General features: G+C 22.5%; 1 protein-coding gene across 2 annotated transcripts in view; it reads left to right on the top strand.

The window, feature by feature from the left end:
* The window catches only part of LOC117171799 (activating signal cointegrator 1 complex subunit 2), a 46,711-nt gene that overhangs the window by 16,475 nt on the left and 7,225 nt on the right, over nt 1-23,011 (top strand). For both annotated transcript variants that reach the window (XM_033359415.1, XM_033359424.1), the window contains 6 exons: nt 2,066-2,251; nt 2,339-2,494; nt 9,230-9,482; nt 13,275-13,397; nt 13,475-13,596; nt 17,152-17,350. In XM_033359415.1, coding sequence (XP_033215306.1) covers nt 2,066-2,251; nt 2,339-2,494; nt 9,230-9,482; nt 13,275-13,397; nt 13,475-13,596; nt 17,152-17,350 — 1,039 coding nt within the window. The remainder of the gene's footprint in view (nt 1-2,065; nt 2,252-2,338; nt 2,495-9,229; nt 9,483-13,274; nt 13,398-13,474; nt 13,597-17,151; nt 17,351-23,011) is intronic.

The raw sequence follows: 23,011 nt of genomic DNA on the forward strand, positions 1-23,011 counted from the left end.
GAGTGTAAGAGTGAATGGGAAACTGAGTGACTGTTTCGATATTATTCAAGGAGTTAGACAAGGATGCGTTATGTCTTCATGGTTACTTATATTATTTATGGATAAGTGTTTAAGAATGGGGCTCTTCGACGAAGAGGGTGTGGATCTCGAAACAGTAAGGGTACGCGGATTAGCGTTCGCAGATGATAAGGTTGTTATGGCAGAGACTATCGAAGACCTACAAAGAATGTTGAATAAACTAGATGCAAGCATGAAGAGCATGGGCCTCAAAATTAACGCAAATAAAACAAAAACTATGGTGTTCGAAGGAAAGAGTGAGAAAACGCTATTTACTAGGGACGGAAAGATAGATGAGGAATTAGATAGATGAATAAATGAAGGTAGGAAGGTTATTGGTAGAACAGGTCCCCTTATCAGAAGTAAAAATATATCAAATAAAGCTAAAATGGCAATACATAATTCTATATTTGTACCGACTGTGCTATACGGTAGCGAGACATGGACTTATCAAGAAAAAGATAAGAGTAAAATTAATGTAATTGACATGAGATTCATGCGCATAATAAGCGGGAAAACGCTCATGGACAAAGTAAGTAACGAGATAATTCTAAAAGAATGTGGCGCAGAAGAGACGCTAGTAGACACATGGGAAAAAATCGGTTAAGATAGTTCGAACATGTTGAGAGAACACCAAATGAACGACTAACGAAACAAGTGTATCAAGGTAAAGTAAATGGCAACGTGCTCAGAGGTAGACCGCGGAAAGAATGGTTAGAATGTGTGAATGAGACCCTACTTAGAAGAGACATAAGAAGTCACAGAAACACGAGAGTCTGCATGAAAGAATGCATGGACATATAAGAAGCTAGAGAAGTATGCCAGGACAGGAAAGTATGGCGGCAAATAGTTAATAAAAAGAGTGTCAGTAGAGTGAATGACGCCTGAAACAAAGACCTTGGCTATTATTGGACCCAAGTGGGGAACCTTACATAACGACTTCGTGAGGTTCTTCGCTTGGGGTGATTGCTAGAGAGATTGATCAGCAACCTGGGTCGGAGCAGTGTTGCGGAACGAACGTGTTATTTACTTAAATAGCACGAGAATTCTGGATCAATCTGCCGATTGAGTCACGCCTACCTCGAAAGGGAAATGGCTTAATGGTGTAATAACTTTAAACCAAAAAATAATATTTTTAACAAAGTTGTTAAATTTTAAATCATCTAAATGAATTTTTAATTAAAATAAATGAATTTGCAACCATAAAAAATATTTTTCTAAGAAAAAAAGTCGATTTTCAAACATATCGTCGAACTTTCAAATAAAAATATCAATTTTCAAGAAAAAAGGAATTTTTTTTTAATATGTTAAATTTTTAACCTAAAAATATTTTTTTAACCAAAAAGGTTCATTGTTAAACATCAAGATTAATTTTCAGCTAAAAAAGAAGAATTTTTAACAATCAAAGATATATGTAATAGTCGATATTAAACAATATTAATAATAATTTAAATTAAAAGCCGTTGAATTCAACCAAAAAGGACGAATTTTCGATAAACATCTAGTTTTCCCAAATAAAAGATCAGTTTTTAACAAAAAGTAAAAAATAAAATAAAAACAGATCAATTTTTTAATTTTTTATTTGAAAATATGGGTATTTTTAATTTTCGCTGATTTTTGTTAAAAAAATATCCTGAAATAAAAAAAATTGATTTCCTGTTAAAATTTAAAATAACCTTTAATTGTTCTAAAATGGAAAAAATTGTTCAAAGATTGTGAATATTATTTAAATTAATAATGGGAAATCTTTTTTAAACCTCGATGATTTTTGTTTTGAAATACCAATTCTTCACATAAAACGTTAACATAACCTAAAATTGTTCAAAATTGTCATTCGTCTTTAAAATCTAATTTATTTTTAATACCAATTTCCGATGAAAAACATAAAAATAATACAACATTCATGTAGTTTAGTGTCAATCTAGCATCCAAAAATGTATTACTAGATAAAACGAAAGCTCGGTTATAATTTGTATGAAATATAAGCCTAAAAAATCGCTTTTTACAGAGTAGTGTCTGTTTATGCGAACACAATACCTGAAATGTACAAAAGGCTGAATTATTTCGCACTTCAGGACGAAACGATGCCAAAATACATCGAATTGCGATACCGACTCGATGTTAGTAGAGTTGAAATTTTGAAACTTTACAGAACAATTGTTTATAAAAATATAGGAGATATTCTAGATAAAAGGTATATTTATTTCTATTTTTATATGTTTTTTTGTTTAGTTTTACTGATTGTACGTGGATATTTGCTAAAAATATATATTAATTCTAGGAACACAGCATCTGAAACCGATGTGAAAAATCAGGCAGAAAATTACTTGAACCTCATTTCTCACGCGATTGCGGAAAAGGAATTCATAACAGATTATCATCGATTTTATCCCGTCGATGACGACATGGAAATTCTCTCACAAGTTTGCCCCGAAGTGTATCCTTTCATTTTTTTGAAAATACCCAAAACAATTTAAATCTCCCGCCATAATTACCTAAAGCCACACTTGAACATAACCTCATTTCTCTGTTAATTTTACAGGGTGTCCAGCGACCTTGAAACTTTTAAAACTGTTTTCCAGATTTACAGATTTCAAAAGGTTGCAAAATAATTCTAAAGATTTAAAAGATTTTTAAGGTTTTCAAGCAATGAAAAATATTTCACAAAGATTTTAAAGATTTTCTAAAAATTTGATAAAGATTTCAATTATTTAACGAATAATTTTAAAACTTTCAGAAGGTTCTAAAGATTTTAATGATTTTAAAAAACGTATAGTAAATCAGATTTCTAAGATTTTAGAAGATTTGAAAGATTTGCAATAATTACAATTTTTTTTTAAGATTTCAAAAAATGTCACAAATAGTTCAAAGATATCCTAAAAATTTTATAAAGATTTCAAAACATTTGATAGATTCTTAATGTTAAAAGCTTGTTTAGAAGATTTAAAAAATTCCACAAAATTTCAAATATTTTAATGATTTTTAATTAATCAAACGATTTCTCAAATATTTAAAAAATTTTCTGAACATTTCATAAAGATTTCAAAAAATTTGGAAGATTTTTAATTATTTCAAAAGATTTCAAAGGATTTCATAAATATTTCAAAGTTGTTGTAAAAATTGCACAAAGATTCTAAATTTTTTTAAAGATTTGAAGCATTTTCAAGTTTGCTTAGAAGATTTCAAAAGATTTCACAAAAATTTCAAATTTAAAATATTTTAATAGTTTTAAATGGAAAAAAAGGATTTCGCAAATATTTCTAAGAGTTCGTAAAAATTTCATAAAGATTTCGAAACATTTTAATGATTTTAAACGTTTTCAAGCTTGTTTAGAAGATTTCAAAAAATTTCACAAAGATTTCAAAGATTTAAAATATTTTAATGATTTTAAATGAATGCAAAATATTTCAACAATATTTAAAAGATTTCCTGCAAATTGCATAAAGATTTAAAAACATTTGCAAGATTTTAAACGAGTTCAAAAGATTTCAACAAAGATTTCATAGATTTAAAATATTTAACAATTATTTTTAAACTTTCAGAAAATTTAAAGGATTTTGAAGATTTTAAAAAGCGTATCGTAAATCAGATTTATAAGATTTTAGAAGATTTCAAAGATTTGCAATGATTAAATTTTTTTTTAAGATTTCAAAAGATTTTACAAATAGTTCAAAGATTTCCTCAAAATTTTGAAACATTTTATAGATTTGAAACGTTTTAAAGGTTGTTTAAAGATTTTAAATAATTTCACAAAGATTTAAAATATATAAATAGTTTTAAATGTATAACAAATATTTCAAAGATTTCATCAAAATTTCGTAAAGATATGAAAACATTTTAAACTATTTCAAAATATTTCACAAACATTTCATAGATGCAAACATTTTAATTATTTCAAATCAATGAAAAATATTTCACAAAGATTTCCTAAAGATTTCAAAACATTTTAAAGATTTAAAACGTTTTCAAGTTTTTTTAGAAGATTTAAAAAAATTCTCTAAAATTTCAAAGATTTAAAATATTTTAATGATTTTAAATGAATAAAAAATATTTAAATGATTCAAAATACTATAATAATAAATAATAAGAATGTTGCGATTATTTGAAAATTTGTTAGAAAGTGTCCAAAGATTTCACAAGTATTTAAAAAATTTATAAAAATCGCATAAAGATTGTAAAACATTTTTGAGATTTGAATCGTTTTCAAGTTTGTTTAGAAGGTTTCAAAGAATTTCATATACATTAATATATTAAAAATATTATAATGATTGTAAATGCAAAAAAAGGATTTCACAAGCATTTCTAAGAGTTCCTAAAAATTTTATAATTATTTCGAAACATTTTGAAGATTTTAATCGTCTTCAAGCTCGGTCAGAAGCTTTCAAACAAATTTCACAAAGATTTCAAAGATTAAAAATATTTTAATGATTTTAAATAAATGAAAAAGATTTTAAACATGTTTAAATGATTTCCTAAAAATTTCATTAAGATTTAAAAACATTTGAAAAATTTTAAACTATTATAAAAGATTTCACAAAGATTTCATAGATTTCAAATGAATGAAAAATATTTCACAAATTTTTCTAAGAGTTCCTAAAAATGTCCTAAATATTTGGAAAGATTTTAAAGATTTTAAACGGTCTCCAGCTTGTTTAGAAAATTAACAAAATTTTCAAAAAGTTTAAAAATATTTTAATGGTTTTTAATGAAAAAAGGATTTCACAAATATTTCAAAGGTTCCCTATAAATTTCACAAAGATTTCACAAAGGTTTCAAAGATTTTTTAAATACTTCATCAAGTTTTCAAAACATTTTAAAGATTTTAAGTTTTTGTAGAAGATTTTATTATTTTTTTTAAAGATTTCACAATTTTTTTCCAAATTTACTAAAATTTTCAAAAAAAAGTCAAGATTTTAACGTTTTTAAGTTCGTTTAGAAAATTTCAAAAGATTAAAAATATTTTATTGATTTTAAATAAAAAAAAAAAAAGATTTTACAATTATTTCAAATATTTAAATAACTTTAAATGGAAAAAAAAGATTTCACAATTATTTCTAATAGTTCCTAAAAAATTGTTTAGAAGATTTTAGAAGATTTCAAAGATTTTAAATGATTTCAAATACTTCACAACTATTTTAAAACTTTTAGAAGATTTAGAATTTTTTAAAAAAGATTTTACAATTTTTTTCAAATTTCCTAAAATTTTCATAAAGATTTCAAAATTAGTTTCAAGATTTGAAACGTTTTCAAGTTTGTTTAGAAAACTTCAAAGGATTTCTCAAAAATTTCAAAGATGTAAAATGTTTTGATGATTTTAAATGTAAAAAAAGGATTTCATAAACGGTTCGAAACATTTTAAAGATTTTAAACTTTCTCAAGCCTATTTAGAAGATTTAAAAAGATTTGACAAAGATTTCAAAGATTTAAAATATTTAAATAATTTTAGATGAATAAAAAAGTTTCAAAAATATTTAAATGATTTCAAATATTTTAATTATTTTTAATTAATCAAAAAGATTTCACAAATATTTCAACAATTTTCTAAAAACTTCATAAAGATTTCAAAATACTTGGATGATTTTAAACGTTTTCAAGCCTATTTATAATATTTCAAAAAATTTCTCAATGATTTCAAATAAATAAACAATATTTGAAAGATTTCCTAAAAAATTCATAAAGATTTAAAAACATTTAAAAAGATTTTAAACGATTTCACAAAGATTACATACATTTTAAATATTTTAATGATTTTAAATCAATGAAAAATATTTCACAAAGATTGTCTAAAAATTTGATAAAGATTTCAAAATAGTTTAAAAATTTTAATCGATTTCAAGTTTGTTTAGTAGATTTCAAAAGATTTCACAAAACCTTTAAAGAATAAAAATATTTTAATGACTTTAAATTTTAAAAAAAGATAGCATAAATATTTTAAAGAGTTCCTAAAAATATCATAAAGATTTTGAAACATTTAATAGATTTTAAACAATTTCAAGTTTGTTTAGAAGATTTTAAAAGATTTCACAAATATTTTAAAATTTTCAGAAGGTTTCAAGTATTTTAAATATTTTAAAGAGGGTATAGTAAGTCAGATTTCTAAGATCTTTGAATATTTCAAATTTTTAAAAAAATATTTCAAAAGGATTCACAATTTTTTTTCAAATTTCCTCAAATTATAAATATTTCAAAACATTTTAAAGATTTGAAACACTTTCAAGTTTGTTTAGAAGATTTCAAAGGATTTCGCACAAATTTCAAAGATTTAAAATATTTTAATGCTTTTAAATAAATAAAAAAGTTTCAAAAACATTTAAATGATTTAAAATATTTTAATGATTTTTAATTAATCAAAAAGATTTTACTAATATTTCAAACCTTGTCTAAAATCTTCATAAATATTTCAAAATATTTGAATGATTAAAAATGTTCTAATGTTTTTAAATGAATAAAAAATATTTCTAAGATTTCCTCAAAATTTCATAAAGATTTAAAACTATTTCAGAAAGATTTCAAAGATTTTCTAAAATTTTCATAAAGATTTCAAAAAATTATTTAGATTTGAAATATTTTCAAGTTTGTTTAGAAAATTTGAAAAGATTTCACTAAATTGTTAAAGATTTAAAGTATTTGAATGATTTTAAATGAAAAAAAAGAATTCACAAATATTTGAAGGATTTTCTAAAAATTTCATAAAGATTTCAAAACATTTTAAACTATTGTAAACGATTTGAAGTTTTTTTAGAAGATTTTCAAAGGTTTCACAGAGATTTCAAATATTTAACAATTATTTTAAAAATTTCAGAAAATTTAAAGAATTTCAAGATTTTAAAAAGCGTATAGTAAATCAGATTTCAAAGATTTGCAATGATTGCATTTTTTGTTAAGATTTGAAAAGATTTCACAAATATTTCAAAGATTTCCTAAAAATTTCATAAAGATTTCGAAACATTTTATAGATTATAAAGGTTTTAAAGTTTTTATAACGATTGTAGAAGATTTCAAAGATTTGCAATGATTTCAAATTTTTTAAAAAAGATTTCAAAACATTTCTCAATTTATTTAATTTCCTAAAATTTTCATAAAGATTTCAAAAAATTTAAAAAATTTAAAACGTTTCAAGTTTTTTTTAGAAGATTTCAAAATATTTCACTAAAATTTCAAAGATTTAAAATATTTTAATAATTTTAAATGAATAGAAAATATTTCAAAAATATTTAAATGCTTTCCTAAAAATTGCATAAAGATTTAAAAACATTTGAAAGATTTAAAACAATATCAAGTTATTTTAGAAGATTTGAAAAGCTTTCACAAAGATTTAAAAGATTTCAAATATTTCACAATTATATAAAAACGTTCAGAAGATTTCAAAGAGTAAAATGGGGATACTAAAATATAATTTTTAAGATTTCAGAAAATTTAAAAGATTTGCAATGATTTCAAAATTTGTTGAAAGGTTTCAAAACATTTCACAGATATTTCAAAAATGTATAAAAACTGTATAAAGATTGTAAAACATTTTTGAGATTTGAATCGTTTTCAAGTTTGTTTAGAAGATTTCAAAGGATTTCACACAAATTAAAATATTGAAAATATTTTAATGGTTGTAAATGTAAATAAGGATTGCACAAGCATTTCTAAGAGTTCTTAAAAATTTCCTAAAGATTTCGAAAGATTTTAAAGATTTCAATCGTTTTCAAGCTTGTTTAGAAGATTTTTTAAAAAAATTCACAAAGATTTCCAAGGTTTGAAATATTTTAATGATTTTAAATTAATGAAAAATATTTCACAAAGATTCCAAAGAGTTTTAAACAGTTTTGTAAAGATTTTAAAACATTGTAAAGATTTTAAATGTTTTCAAGCTTGTTTAGAAAATTAAAAAATGTTTCACAAAGTTTAAAAATATTTGAAATTTCTAATGAAACAAGATTGCACAAATATTTCAAAGATTTCCTCAAAATCTCATAAAGATTTAAAAGCATTTTAAAGATTTGAACTGATTTTAAAAGATTTAACAAAGATTTTAAAGATTTCAAAAAATGTTTGAGATGTGAAACATTTTCAAGTTTGTTTAGAAAAATTCAAAAGATTTCACAATTATTTTAATACTTGAAAAAGATTTCAAGGATTTTTATTATTTCTAAGATTTTAGAAGATTAAAATTTGTTTAGATTCAAAGATTTTACCATTTTTTTTCAAATTTTCTAAAATTTTCATGAAGATTAAAAAAATTCTTGAAGGTTTGAAACATTATCAAGTTTGTTTAGGAAATTTCAAAACATTTCACTAAAATTTCACTAAAATTTCAAAGATTAAGGATAAGGATTTCAAAAGATTTTAAAGAGTTGCAATGATTTCAAAAGATTTCACAAAAATTTCAGATATTTTAATGATTTAAAAGTTTTCAGAATATCTCAACAGATTTCACAAAGATTTACAATATTTAATTGATTTTAAATGAATACAAAAGATTCCCGAAATATTTGAAAGAGTTCATAAGCATTTCAAAAGATCTCAAGAATTTCAAAGATTTTAAACGAGTTCAAATTTTTTAGGAAAATTTCAAAATATTTCACAAAGGTTTAAAATATTCTAATTATTTTAAATACATGCGAGAATTTCAAAAATTTCAAAAGATATTAAACATTTCAGAACATTTCAAAGGTTTTAAACAATTTCAAAACATTTCAAGAAATTCGAGAAGATTTCAAAAAATTGCAATGTTTCTAAACAAACACAAAAATAATCACAAACAAATATTGAAGCAAGATTTCACAAATATTTCAAATATTTCACAAATAATTCAAAAAAGTCATTAAGATTTCAAAAAGTTCGAGGATTTCAATGATTTTACAAAATTTTTAAAAGATTTAAAAAGTTTTCACAAACATTATAAATACTTCAAAAGATTTCAGCGAATTAAAGGTTTTAAAAATTTCAAGGATTTCAAAGACTTTCTACTTTCTTTAGAAATTTTTGACTAATAAAAAAATTAAATGTTTCATCTTCTACATGTATAACAAACAATTATTTGATTATTTGATGTAAAAAAAGGAGACCGTGCGAATTTTTTATTTCTTGACCTTGATAACCTTAAACTTTGTTCGTAGGAGTCGCTGGGGACAATGTTTTAGGGACAATTTTTAAAGAGAATTTGACCTTAATAGAATTTTAGCGATTCGATAAAGCGAGATTTTATTCTACAGTCGATATACGCGATGATTATCAAAGATAAGGTTGTAACTGGTGGTTATAAAGAAGCTGTCGTTGGAACCAGTGGTGTGAGAACAAATATTCCACTCTTGGAAAATGAAGTTTCGAGTGCTGGCGAACCTCCAAAGTGTAAAAAACCTACGGAGGAGGAATTAATTCGCCTCATGTCGGAGGTGAAGGAAATTCTTTGCCATTTGGGAGAAGGTTTTATTGAGGTAATTCTTACAATTTCAATCAATTTCTACAGAAATGATTCCAATCAGGGCTGCCACATAGTCATTTAAGTAATTTCGAGTAAGTTTTTAAAGAAAAAATGTCTATAGTCGCTTTTTTAAAGGAAAAAGGCAAATTTATTCGCTATAATTTATCTTATTTTAGAAATTATCTACACGAAAAAGGAAATTTAATTGATTTATTGTATGAAAATGCTACTCAATATTCACACTAGGGTGATACAGATTTTTTTTTAATTTTCATGCTTTTTGTCCCCAAATTTTTTTGATTCGAAAAAAAATCGTGTTTTGTTCATTAGAAAAAATTTTATTTAGAGGGAAAAATTAGAACATTTTTAAAATCAAGTTTTGCGGTAACTCTGATATAATATTCCTGTTAGTAATTTATTTGCCTTGTATTTGTATTTATATATATATATTTTTTAAATTTGTTTTTTATGAAGATTATCTATTTTTAATCATAAATTTAAAAATTTGGTTTAAAAATTCAACAATTTTGGCAAAACACCATTTTTTTGTGGCTTAAAGTTCAACTTTTTTGTTGGCAATTCGTATTTTTCGTAAAAAAATTTAATTTCGTAAAAAAAACACTTATTGATTGAAATTTATATTTCTTTTTTGAAAAGTGAACTGAAATTCTGTTTGGAAGAAAATTCAATTTTTTTTTATTTATCTTTTTATTTAAAAAATTCATCTATTTTAGTAGAAATTTCATCTTTTTCGAATGAAAATACAACTATTTGGTTAAAGAGTAATCTTTTTTTATTAAAAGTTCAACTATTTTGTCGAAATAAGAAGAGATGTTTCGAGTCTAAGTCGTGTATAAAACTTCGAATTTTTGCCAAAATATCACTTTTTATTATAATGAATCATCGTGAAATCATTCAATCTTATATTTTATTGAAATTTCGTATTTTTGGGTCGAATATTTTAAGCATCTTCGTAGAAATTTCACTTATTCCTTAAAAGTAATGTTTTTATGTTGAAAAGTTAACGGAAGTCTTTTTTGGATTTAAATTAAACTATTTTTTTGAAGAAAAAAAAATGGTAGGTAAAATTAATTCATCTGTTTTAGTAGAAATTTCATCTTTCTTGGATAAAAATGTATCTATTGAGTTGAAAATTGAACATTTTTGTTTAAAAAATCTCCATTTTTTGTTAAACATTCAACTGTTTCGTAGAAAATTTAGTTTTAGTTTAAAATCCATATTTTAATCTTGAAAAGTGAATGGAAATCTTTTTTGGATGTAAATGAAACTATTTTTGTTGAAAAAAAAATTATTTTAAAATTAATTTATCTGTTTGAGTAAAAATGGTATATTTGTTACATAAAAATGCATCTATTTAATTGAACATTGAACAATTTCATTTTTTAAAATCTCAATTTTTTGTTGAACATTCACCGGTTTCGTAGAAAATTTAGTTTTAGTTTAAAATTTATATTTTAATGTTGAAAAGTCAACTGAAATATTTTTGAATTGAAAATTCATTTATTTTTTTGAAGATTTGTTATTAGAAAGTCAACATTAATGTTTTTTTTAATTATTTTTATTTAAATTCAACTATTCTTTGAAAATCTATCTTTTTAATTTAAAATTAATTCATCTGTTTTAGTAGAAATTTCACCTTTTTTGGATAAAAATACAACTATTTCGTTGAAAATTCAACAATTTTGTTAAAAACCCATCCTTTTCGGTTGAAAATTCAACTAGTTCGTAGAAAATTCAATTGTTTTTTAAAATGCATATTTTGTTATTAAGAAGTCAAACTGAAATCTTTTTTTTTTTGTGGAAATTACATTTTTTTTTTGAATTTGTCTCTTTCATCAAAAAATTAATCTGTTTTAATAATACAAATTTCATCTTTCTTGAATAAAAATGAAACTATTCGGTTGAAAATTCAACAATTCTGTTAAAAAGTCATCCTTTTTGTTAAAAGTTCAACTATTTTCGTACGAAATTTACTTTTTGTTTAAAAATTATATTTTGAAACTTGAAAGTTAAAATTGGCCTTTTTTTTTATCTAATTTCTTGAAATTTCTTTTTTTTTTTTGATGAAGGTTAAAAGCTCTCTTCGGTTAAAAAATAATTGTTGTGTTTTTTCTTTCTTTCATGGCTGAAAAATCTTTATTTGTAAGAAATTTGTGATTTTGGTTTTAAAATCCATTGAAAAAAAATGAAATTTCATTTTTTTTTCAAATATAAACTATTACACTTTTTTTTTGTTGATAATTCATCTTTTTAGGCCAAAAATATTATTTGGTTGCAAATTTAATTATTTTGATGAAAATTCAATTGTTAAAAATTCAAGTTTTTGCTTAAAAAATAATCTTGTAGGATAGAAAAGTCATTTTTTTCTTTAAAATAATTAAATCGATTTGAAAAAATTTAATTAGTATTTATTAGTATTTAATAATGTGCCATTTCAACTGTGAATAGAGTTAGAAAGCCGTTTTTCCGATTTTTTCAAATATCTTACAACTTTTCAGTTAGAGCGAACCAATAATCAAAACAATTCCACAGAGATAATTCTTTCAATCATTTATTATTATCTATAATAATATAGTTGCGGTCCATTTTTTTAACTCTCGATTTTTTAGTTTAACAACTCAACTTTTTTTTATTAATAATTTATCTTTTTTGGTAAAAAATTCGTCCTAAAATTTAAACATTTTGGAAGCATTTCACTTTTTACCTTTAAAAATCAACTCTTTTGATGAAAATGTATATCTTTTGATGAAAAATTAATCTTTTTTGGTTAAAAATTTAGCTTTCTTGTTTGAAAATTTACTTTTTGATTGAAAATTCATCTCTTTCGTGGTAAAATTTCCATCTTGTCACTGCTTGTTGACAATTAATTACAGGTTTTGGCGAAGGATTGAACTATTTTGTTAAAATTTATTTTCTATTTGGTTGAAGATTGATAATTTTAGTTGGAAATTGAACTATTTTGTTGAAAATTCGTCTTTTTCGGTAGAAAATAAATATTCTTGATTGAAAATTTAATTATTTGGGTAAAAATTTATATATTCTTTTCAATATTAGTTTTCTTTTTTTTTGCAAAAGATTTATCTTTTGGATGCAAAGTAAGTGTTTTTGTTAAAAATTCATCTATTTTATTGAAAATTCTTTTCTTCTTGCAGAAGTTAAATCTTTTTTTTCTTTCCAAAAATAATTTTTTCTCTTTAGACGATTTTAATTTTGGTATAGCTGTTGGGTTAAAAATTGATATATTTTATTGAACTTTCGTCTTTTTTACTAGAAAATTTATCTTCTTGGTTGAAAATTGATGTTTGTGGTTAAAAATCCATCTATTTTATTCCAAATTAATTTCTCCTGGTAAAAATGTAATATTTTTTGGTTTAAAATGCAACTGTTTGGTGGATGTTTAATCAACTTTTTTTGTTGTTATTAGAAATTCAACTATTTAGTTGAACTACTTTTTCAATAACTAATTTTTTTTTGGTGAGGATTGATCATTTTAGTTAAAAATTCATCTTATTTGAAAACTCTTCTTTTTTATGCGAAAATTAATTGTATTAATATTAACTAAAAATTCAGCTGTTCCATTTTTGATTGAAAATTTATATTTTTTAGTATAAAATTCAATTATTTTTTTTTTAAGTTCTACATTTTTTCACTATTTGTCTTAAATTAGTTGTGAGGCTGTGCAGCCCTAGTCATTTCTAAATATTTAAATTTGGCGCCACAATTTCGCTGTGCCACGCGGGAAATTTGAATTGACAAAAAATTTTAATAAATTATAAATTCGCAGAGGTGTTTGAAACATTATAATTATGATAGTGCGATGGTGATCAATGCTGTTTTGGAAGATACATTGCCTCCGAATTTGAAAGAAGTAGATATTTCTTTACCGCACATTCCGCCTGATCCAGAGGTAAAAATTTACTGAAATAATTTGTTTTTTTTCTGACAAATGAATGAATCATTAATCAATTATTTAATTAAAAATAGGAAGCATCGGCTGAAGTTGATTTAGCGATAGGAGGTCAAAGACTGAACGTTTTCGACAATGATGAGTTTGATATTATGACGAATGATAAAATCGATCGTACGAAAGTCCACAAAGGAAAAAGGTATTCGATTTCTTATATTTTCTACAGTTCTAAATATTTTTTCAAATACAGACCACATTTGCAGTTTTTCATTTTTAAATTGAAAATACTAATTTAATTCTTAAGGCTTGAATTTGATCATTTTAATTTTGAAGTCTATAAATATTCAACAGTTTAATTAAAAATGTTAAAAATATTAAAAATTACAATTTTTTAATCTTTATTTCAACTCTAGCAATAAATAAAATTTTGTCTTCCGAAAGAGTTTAGAACTCGACACTAAAATGTAGGGCAATTTTTTGGTTTTGAATTTAAATTTCTCAAAATTCTATAATTCAGATGTTAAGGCCAATTATGTTAAAACTTTACCAATTTTTACGAACATTATCATTATTTTTTTTGTTGAAATTTTTTCTTAACTGAATATCTATTTATTAACTTCAAATCAAACTTTTACATTTTTTGTTAACATTTAATCTTTTTTAGTTGAAAATTCATCTATTTTGAAGAAAATTCGTCTTTTTTGGTAGAATATTATTCTAGTTGTTTGAAAATGGTTGACAATTTTTTTTAATTAATTTTTTAACTATATACCATTTTTTATTGAAAATTGAACTATTTTGTTGCAATTTGTTTTTAAAATATATTTTTACTCTAAAAATTGAATTAGTTAATTTTTGGTCAAAAATTTATATTTTTCGTTGAAAATTCAACCATTTGGTTAACAATTCTTTTTTAGGTTTGAAGATTCATCATTCTGCGTTTGAAAATTGAATTATTTAATTCAAAACGTTAAAAATATTAAAAATTACAATTTTTTAATCTTTATTTCAACTCTAGCAATAAATAAAATTTTGTCTTCCGAAAGAGTTTAGAACTCGATACTAAAATGTACGGCATTTTTTGGTTTTAAATTCAAATTTCTCAAAATTGTATAATTTAGACGTAAAGGCCAACAATGTTGAAACTATACCGATTTTATTGAAATCTTTTATTATCATTTTTTTTTAAATTAATTTTTTTCACTGAATATTTATTTATTAACTTTAAATCAAACTTTTCCAATTTTTTAACCTTTTGTTGAAATTTTTTTTCTCATAATTTTTGAATTATTGGGAATGGTTAAAGTGCGATGCGCCACCTGGTGACAAAAACACAAACTAAAAAGAATAGGTACGATTTTAAAGATGCACTTTAATTCGCGCATAAAAAAGTTCATTATGATATAATTGAGATTAAAATGCGCATTTCCAAACTCGTCCACTTTAAAAAATGTTAAATTTTAGATTTTAATTGTCAATCGTACCTTTTATTTTAAAGAATTTAAAAATGCAGTTTTAAAGATTTAAGCAATTGACATTAGAAGCGTTTGAAATTGAAGATTTTAGATTAAAAAAAAAAACATTTTTAGCTGATCAACTGTGAATATAAATTAACAATAATTTAAAAAATTGAATTGTTGTTCAGGATTTAAAAAGTGAATAATAATTATTTTTACAGTAAGATTGGAAATCAGTTCGCAATTTTAGAATTTCAAGTTTCTAACGTTGAAAATTATGTAAACTATTTCAATTGGAAAGTCTTATTAGTTAAACAAATATAAACGCCTGATTGAAACTTTATAAACTGTTTTCAATTTTAAAATAACCTTGAAATAATATATTCATAATTAAAAGCATTTATAAAATTTCACATATTTATTTTAGTCTGAAATATTTAATTTTTAAACCATTCAATTTGAAATTTTCTAATTAAGAAAAATAAGAATTACTGAATATTTATACATATCTCATTGTTCAGTAATTATCAGTAATTAATGAGTAACTATAGTAAAATATTAAAAACTAAATTTTAAATAACAATTAAACACATATTATTCTATAAATAAATTCAAGAAAGTTGAAGAAATAATTATAAGTTTTGAAAAGATTCAAATTCAATTAAAAATTTGAAATGAATTGAAATAATTTAAACAAAGTGTCTACGTATGCCGACAAAATCCGGCTATTAGTAACAAAATTTCGGTGTAAATAGCCCACGGCCTAATTTAAAACAAATTAGTGAGTTTGGCAGATTAGGTACAAACAATTTAAAAGATTTTTAAGAATTTTGAACGGCTTCAGAAGATTAAAAAACATTTTCTATGAAAATTAATAATGACCTTTATTTTGAAAAGATAATTTTGAGTGATTATTCAAAAAGATTTAGAAAGATTTACAAAATTATAAAACTTAAAATTTGGAAGTATTTTAAGGATTTTTAACCATTTAAAATATAATTAATTTAACTTTTAATTTAAGAAGTGTTCAGTTTATAACAAAATGTAATAGTTCAGTTTTTAATGTTTCTGGCTTAAAATCGCCTTAAATTATATAATTTCGAAATTTTTTTAATTCATTGATTGATGCTTCAATTTAGACTTTAGAGAATTGAAAATGATAACTTGCATTTATATTTTTAGAACTGAATCTGAATCTCTGAACTCTACAATTTATTACAATTTTTATTTGGCTGATTAAATGCATTTAATTAAAAATGGTTTATTTTAAAAGTGTTAGTAGCTTTCATTTTATACTTATAAATTATTGAGCATTTGAATCAGATTTGAATATAAAATTATTGAATTAAAAAACTTTTAAACTTCAATTTTAAAAGTTTGAAATTTAAAAGTTCCAGCTTGAGTGAGTGCTTTCATTTTTAGCTCAGTTTTGACTAATTCAAATGGAAAAATGGTTAGATTTAGAGTTCGATTTTTAAAATTTCATTGACCATGAAACATTTTTGCGAACCGGAAAAAACCGGTAATTTTTTTCTTGGATTAAAACGGCCACCCTAATTCGTCTCTTATTCGTATTCTTCACATAATCTAGATACAATTTGTTGCTATATACATTAATTAATGTTTATTTAAACTCAAATTCCTTGAAGCTTAAATGAAATAGTGAAATAATTTTTTTTTTTTTTTTTGTTAAAACCTATTTGACAAAAATGTGTTTTTTTACTGTATAATATGGAAATTCTATCAAAAACTATTTTTATTTTTATGATGATTTGTTTCTAGTATTGAATCATTGTTTTATACTTCACGAAACAACCGTAAAAACACTTTATGCCAAAATTAATGCACAGTTTTAATATTGTACCTACTTTTTCTAGTTCCAGTTGTCGGCACCAGGTGGCGAAATGTTAGATCACAATTACCAATATCCCATTTTTTATTAAAAATTTAACTATTTTGTTGAAACTTGTCTTTTTTTTCATTATTTTTTCATTATTTTTTCACTGAAAATTGACCTATTTAATTTTTGGTCAAAAAATGATCTTTTTCGTTGAAAATTCAACCATTTGGTTAAAAATTCTTTTTTAGGTTTGAAGATTCATCATCATTTTATTGAAAATTTATTTCTTTAGAAGAAAATTTAGCAATTTTGTTAAAAATTTGTGTTTGTTTTTCTACATGGAAATTTTCCCTTTTTAGTATAAAATTGAACAATATGGTTGAAAATTTATCTTTATGTGGTAGAAATTTTGTTTTTTCCTTGGAATTTCCCCACTCAACCTAATATTCCTTTTCAGAAAAAGCAAGTATAAAAACATAAATGAAATGTTGAACGACAAATCGGAAACAAAAGGAGTTGAGCACATTTACAGTAAATATAATCTCGTTTCTTACGAGTATGATGATGAGTACGATGATACTTACGACAGTCACGATATTGGGGAAAGTGCTCAGGACGATGCTTTAGAAATGGACAGACCTTTCACAACTCCCAGGGTATGTATTTCTATTTGCATAATCAAGAACATTATTAATACATTTTTTATTTATTTTAACAATTAGTAATTAATATTGTATTACATTTTTTATTTTATTTAATTAAATTTTTTTTATTTTTATACCTTTTTTTTTTAGAAAACAAAAATTCGGATCATTTTTCAAAATTTTATGTATTTTTAAATCCAAATTTTTTTAACGTTTAATAGTAAGGAAAATGTGACATTTATTTTTTCAATATTTTTTTTTCGATACGTAATATTTTCTACACAAAATATCCTCTACACAGAATTTAATACTGTTATATTTTCCTATACAAAATTTTTTCTAGACAAAATTTTTCCTACACTGAATTTGATATTGTTTAATAATTTTTTTTTTCTACAAAAAATATTTAATGCACATAATTAAATATAAGTAAATTGAGAAAAGTTATTATTTTCTATAAAAAATTTCGGCGATAAAAAATGTCAGGAGTGATATTTTTTGTCACAGATAATTTTCAACGATTTAAGCAATTAATAATACTTACTTTTTTCATAGGAAACAAACAAAAAAATTATTAAAAAAAACGATTTTTTTAATTGGTTATAAGTTCTGAAATAAGATAGTACGGAACAAAAAATTGCTTTAACAAATGAAAATTGTTTAAATAAGGGCCAAATATCGATAAAAAATATATTACTTTCAACATTAGTTAATTATGCAATCAGTTCCGGGAAATAATAACGTATTATGAGTAAGAAAAAAAACTTGAACAAATGAAATTTATTTAAATAATTACCAAATTTGTTGAAGAAGGAATATTATTAATTCTTTAAATTTATCAAATGTATCATTAATCCTGAAAAATAATAACATTTTGCGATTTATAGTCGAAAAAAATTATTTCGACAAATAATAATTGTTTAAACAACTCAAAATGAATTAGGAAATACTTGGTAACTTGTCGCTCATTGAATAAGAATAATTGATGGGTAGAAAATATTTTATTTGCTGTTTTAAGTATGTTTTGTAGAATATATTATGTACAGGAAAAATATTGGACATAATATTTTTGTGTACAATATTTTTAAAATATCGTCATAATTAAACATAACTTTAATTTTGTGTAGGAAATATTCTGTGCGGAAAATCTTTTGTGTATTCTACATTTTTATTTCATTCTTTACATTTAAATAATAAATTTGAAAAGAAAAACTTACTACAATCGGGTTTTTTTGGTAGTTATTTGTTTTTTTTTTAATTCAATCAAATTCATTGTTTTTTTAAAAAGAAAAACGGAAACATACAGAGCTTAAAAAACCCCTTTTTTGGTTAAAAATTCAACTTTTCTTGAATTTTGTTATTGTAAATTAATCTTATTAACTAAAAATTTAACTATTCCATTTTTTTAAAACATTTATCTTCTTTAGTTGAAAATTTAACTGTTTGGTTGAAAATTTCTTAATTTTTTTTTTCGAAACTGTATCTTTTCTGGTAAAATATTAATCTTCTTGGTGATTATTTCGGCTTTTCAGTTGAAAATTTATTGCTTTTGTTACAAATATAACTATTAGACTGAAAATTCCTTTAAAAATTCAACATTTGGTTGAAAATTAATTTATTTTGTTAAAAAAAAACAATGTTTTTTCGGTAGAAAATGAAACTTTTTGCTTGAAAATTTATTTTTTTAGTTGAAAATTAGTTTTTCTTTACTGAAAGTTACTTTTTTAACCGAAAATTAAAATATTCTATTTTTAGTAAAAATTTAACATTCCATTGAAATGTTATCTTCTTGATCAAAAATCTATCTGTTTCGTTGAAAATTTGTCTTTTTTTGGGTATAAAATTTGCCTTTTGTGCTGAAGATTCAACTATTTGGTTAAAAATTAATTTGGTTAGTTTAAAAATTGATCATTTAAATAAAAAATTCATTTATTTGCTTTTAAATATACCTTTTTTTAATTCATTTTTTTCTCTTAAAAAATATGTTTTTACTCAAATTGTAGCTATTCCACTCTTGCTATAAACCTGATATTTTTTAGTTAAAAATTCACTTATTTGGTTGAAAACTCGTTTTTTGGGGTTGAAAATTCAATTACTTCGGTAAAAAATGCAGATGAAAAATTTTTTTTCATTATTGATTGAAAAATCGGATTTGGTTAAAAATGTCTATATTTTGTTGAAACTTTTTGGTTGAAAATTCATTTTTTTCGTAAAAATGTAACTGTTACGTTGAAAATTCCTCTAAAAATTCTAAATTTGGTTGAAAATTCCTTTATTTTATTGCAAGGTCATGTCTTTTGGTAAAAAAATTAATCTTCTTCATTGATAAATAATTTTTTTAATTGAAAATAAGTTTTTATGAATAGTAAATTAATTTTTTTAACTGAAAATTTCTGAATTCCATTTTTGGTTGAAATTTGATCTTTTTTGATAGATGGTAAAACTTCTTGGTTGAAAATTGATCTTTTCTAAGTAGAAAATTCACTTTTCGAGTTGAAAATTAACTTCTTTGGTTAGAAATATAACTATTTTGTTAAAAAATCGTTTGTTGTTTTGTGAAAATGAAGTTCTCTTTAATGAATCTTCGTGATTTAAAAAATACAAGGTTTGATTAAAAATTCACGTATTATATTGAAAATTAATATTCTTCAGTAGAAAATTAATTAATTTGTTGCAAGATTGTCTTTTTTGTGTAGAAAATTCGTCTTTTGTGTTGCAAATTCAACTAATGGGTTAAAAATGATTCTTTTCTCGTTGAAAATGAATTTTCTGGACTAAAATTGTATTAATTCCATTTTTGTTGAAAAATATATTTCTTGATAAAAATTATGCTTTTGAGATTTTCGTGATAAATCTACCTGTATTTTTTAAAGAAGGACTAGGAAAGAAACACGAGCGCTAAACGCGCGATTGTTTTATTTCATGAAATTTAAAAATTAAAATATAAAATTAATATTAATAAAAAATATGCCTAATTTATAAAACTTTGATCTAAAATAATAGAAGAGCAAGGACAGTATTTTTAATAATTGATGGAAATTAATGTCCTTACTTCAGAATTATTGCATCTAATTTTTTTTTTATAATATATAGACAATCAAATCTTTGCATCTTTTATCAAAAGTATAAATTTTAGACGAAAAATATTAAAATATTATTAAATTAACTCTTTAATTTTTGTTTAAAATAACAGATTTCTCGTTGAAGATGTTAATACATTCATTTTCTAATCTTAAAACCTAATTATTTAAGTTTTTGTTGACAATTTATTTTTTTTTTAGTAAAAATTGCTTTTTTTGTGAAAGTTCAACTACTTCAGTTGAAGATTCATTGTTCTAATTGAAAACTAATTTTTTTCTTCAATTCAAACATTGCAGTTGGGGATTCACCATTTTAATTTTATATTCGTATCTTTTCATAAATGTAAATTTTTGGTTGAAAACAAATTTTTTTGCTAAAAATTTAAATATTTTAGTAGAAAATTTAACTATTTTTCTAATAATCCGTTGTTTTTTAAAATAATTATATTTTTAACGGGAAATTCATCTATTCTATTTTCAGCACAAATTTTATCCTTTTCGAATGAAAATTTAGGTATTGGGAGAATCATTTTTTATTTTCATGAATTATAAAATATTTTCAATAAAAGGGAATATTTTATAAAAAAAAATAACCAATTTTATTTAAAAATTAAACTATATTTTCAAAATTCATTTTATTTGTGGATATTTGGGTTTTTTTATACAAAATTAATCTTATTGGATGAAAATTAATTTTTTTGGTAGGTATAAAATTCAACTATTATTTTTCTGTTTTAAAATCTGACAATTTGGATGTAAATTTGTCTTTTTTAATGGAAAATTCATTTATTTAATTAAAAATTCACGTGTTTTGTTGTCGAATAATGAATTTTTTTATAGAAACTCAACTCTGGTTGAAAATTCAAGTATTTCAGTTAAACATTCATCATTTTAGTTGAAAATTGATATGTTGTGTTAGAATTAAATTTATTTTGTTGAAAAATAAGCTTCTTTTGTTGAAAATTATATATATTTTTGAATTTTCATTAAAAATTCATTTCATTGGTTAAAAAAATGAGCTATGTGGTTGAAAACTGGTTTTTTTCTGTTGATGAATAGAAATTTTTTTCCCGAAATTGAACTATTTTATTAAAAATGTTTTCCATTTTGGTTGAAAATAATTTGTTTCTTAAACTGAAAATAATATTCCAGTTAAATATTCCATATTTTTAATGGAAAATTAATTTTTGCCCTCGAAAATTCATTTTTTGGCTAGAAATTAAATTATTTAATTTTTGTTTGATAAAATGATCTTCTTTAACTTAAAACTTAATTATTTAAGTTTTGGCTGACAATTGATCTTTTTATATAACAAAATATTAGTATTCTTTTTTTTAAATTTCAACTATTTCAGGTGAAGATTAATGGTTTTAATTCAAAACTCATTTTTTTGTTTAACATTCAAATATTCCAGTTCAGTTTTCACCATTTTATTTTAAAAATCATATTTTTTTAAAACTGTAACTACTTTGTTGAAAATAAAATTTGAAACTAAAAGTTTTACTACCCCAGTAGAAAATTCAACTATTTTTCTGAAAACTCGATTTTTTTTCATTAAAAACTATATTTTTAACGGGAAATCCAACTATTCTATTTTTGGTTAAAATTTTATCCTTACTGAACGAAAATTTAACTATTTGGTGGAACATTTTTAATTTTTATAAATTATAAAATATTTAACATCTTAATTAAAAATTTAATTTAATTATAAGGGAAATATTTTCTAAAAAATTAAATTTGAAATTTTTAAATTCATTTCATTTGTGGAAGGTTTATCTTTTTTTTCTAGGAAATTTATCTTATTGGCTGAAAATTAATTTTTTTAGTAGGTATAAAATTCAACTATTCCAGTTTAAAATTCATCATTTCAGTTGAAAATGTATCAATTTAATTGAAAGATAATTTTTTCAACTGAAAATTTAACTTTTCCTCTGTAAGTTGAAAATTGGCATTTTTTAGTTTAAATTTTAACGATTTGGATGTAAATTAGTCTTTTTTTATTTAAAATTAATTTATTTCGTTAAAAATTCACGTCTTTTGTTGCAAAAAAACGACTTTTTGGGTATCAAATCGACTCTTTTTGGATGAAAATTCAAGTATTCAAGTTAAATATTCATCATTTTAGTTGATAATTCATCTTTTATGTTGGAAATAAATTTACTCGGTTGAAAAATAAACTGTTTTGTTGAAAATAATGTTGTTTTTTTTATTTTAATTTAAATATTCATTTTTTTCGTTAAAGAATGAGGTTTTTGGTTGAAAACTGGTTTTTTCTTTTGATGAAAAGAAATTTTTTCCCCGAAAATTGAACTATTTTATTAAAAATGTCTTCCATTCTGGTTCAAAATAATTTGTTTCTTAAACTGAAAGTACTATTCCAGTTAAATATTCCATATTTTTATTTGGAAATTTTTGTTTGATAAAATGATCTGTTTTAGTTAAAAATTCGTATTTTCGGTTACCCATTGATTTTATTAACTTAAGGTTATGCGACACAGCTAAATACCTATATTACCGACCTCACTTTTTCAGTTCACTGAATGTTTTCTTAAACCTAAGAACTTTTTTTATAAATAAAATATCGAGCTGAAAC

Source organism: Belonocnema kinseyi, chromosome 1, assembly GCF_010883055.1.
Source record: "Belonocnema kinseyi isolate 2016_QV_RU_SX_M_011 chromosome 1, B_treatae_v1, whole genome shotgun sequence".
NCBI lineage: Eukaryota > Metazoa > Arthropoda > Insecta > Hymenoptera > Cynipidae > Belonocnema > Belonocnema kinseyi.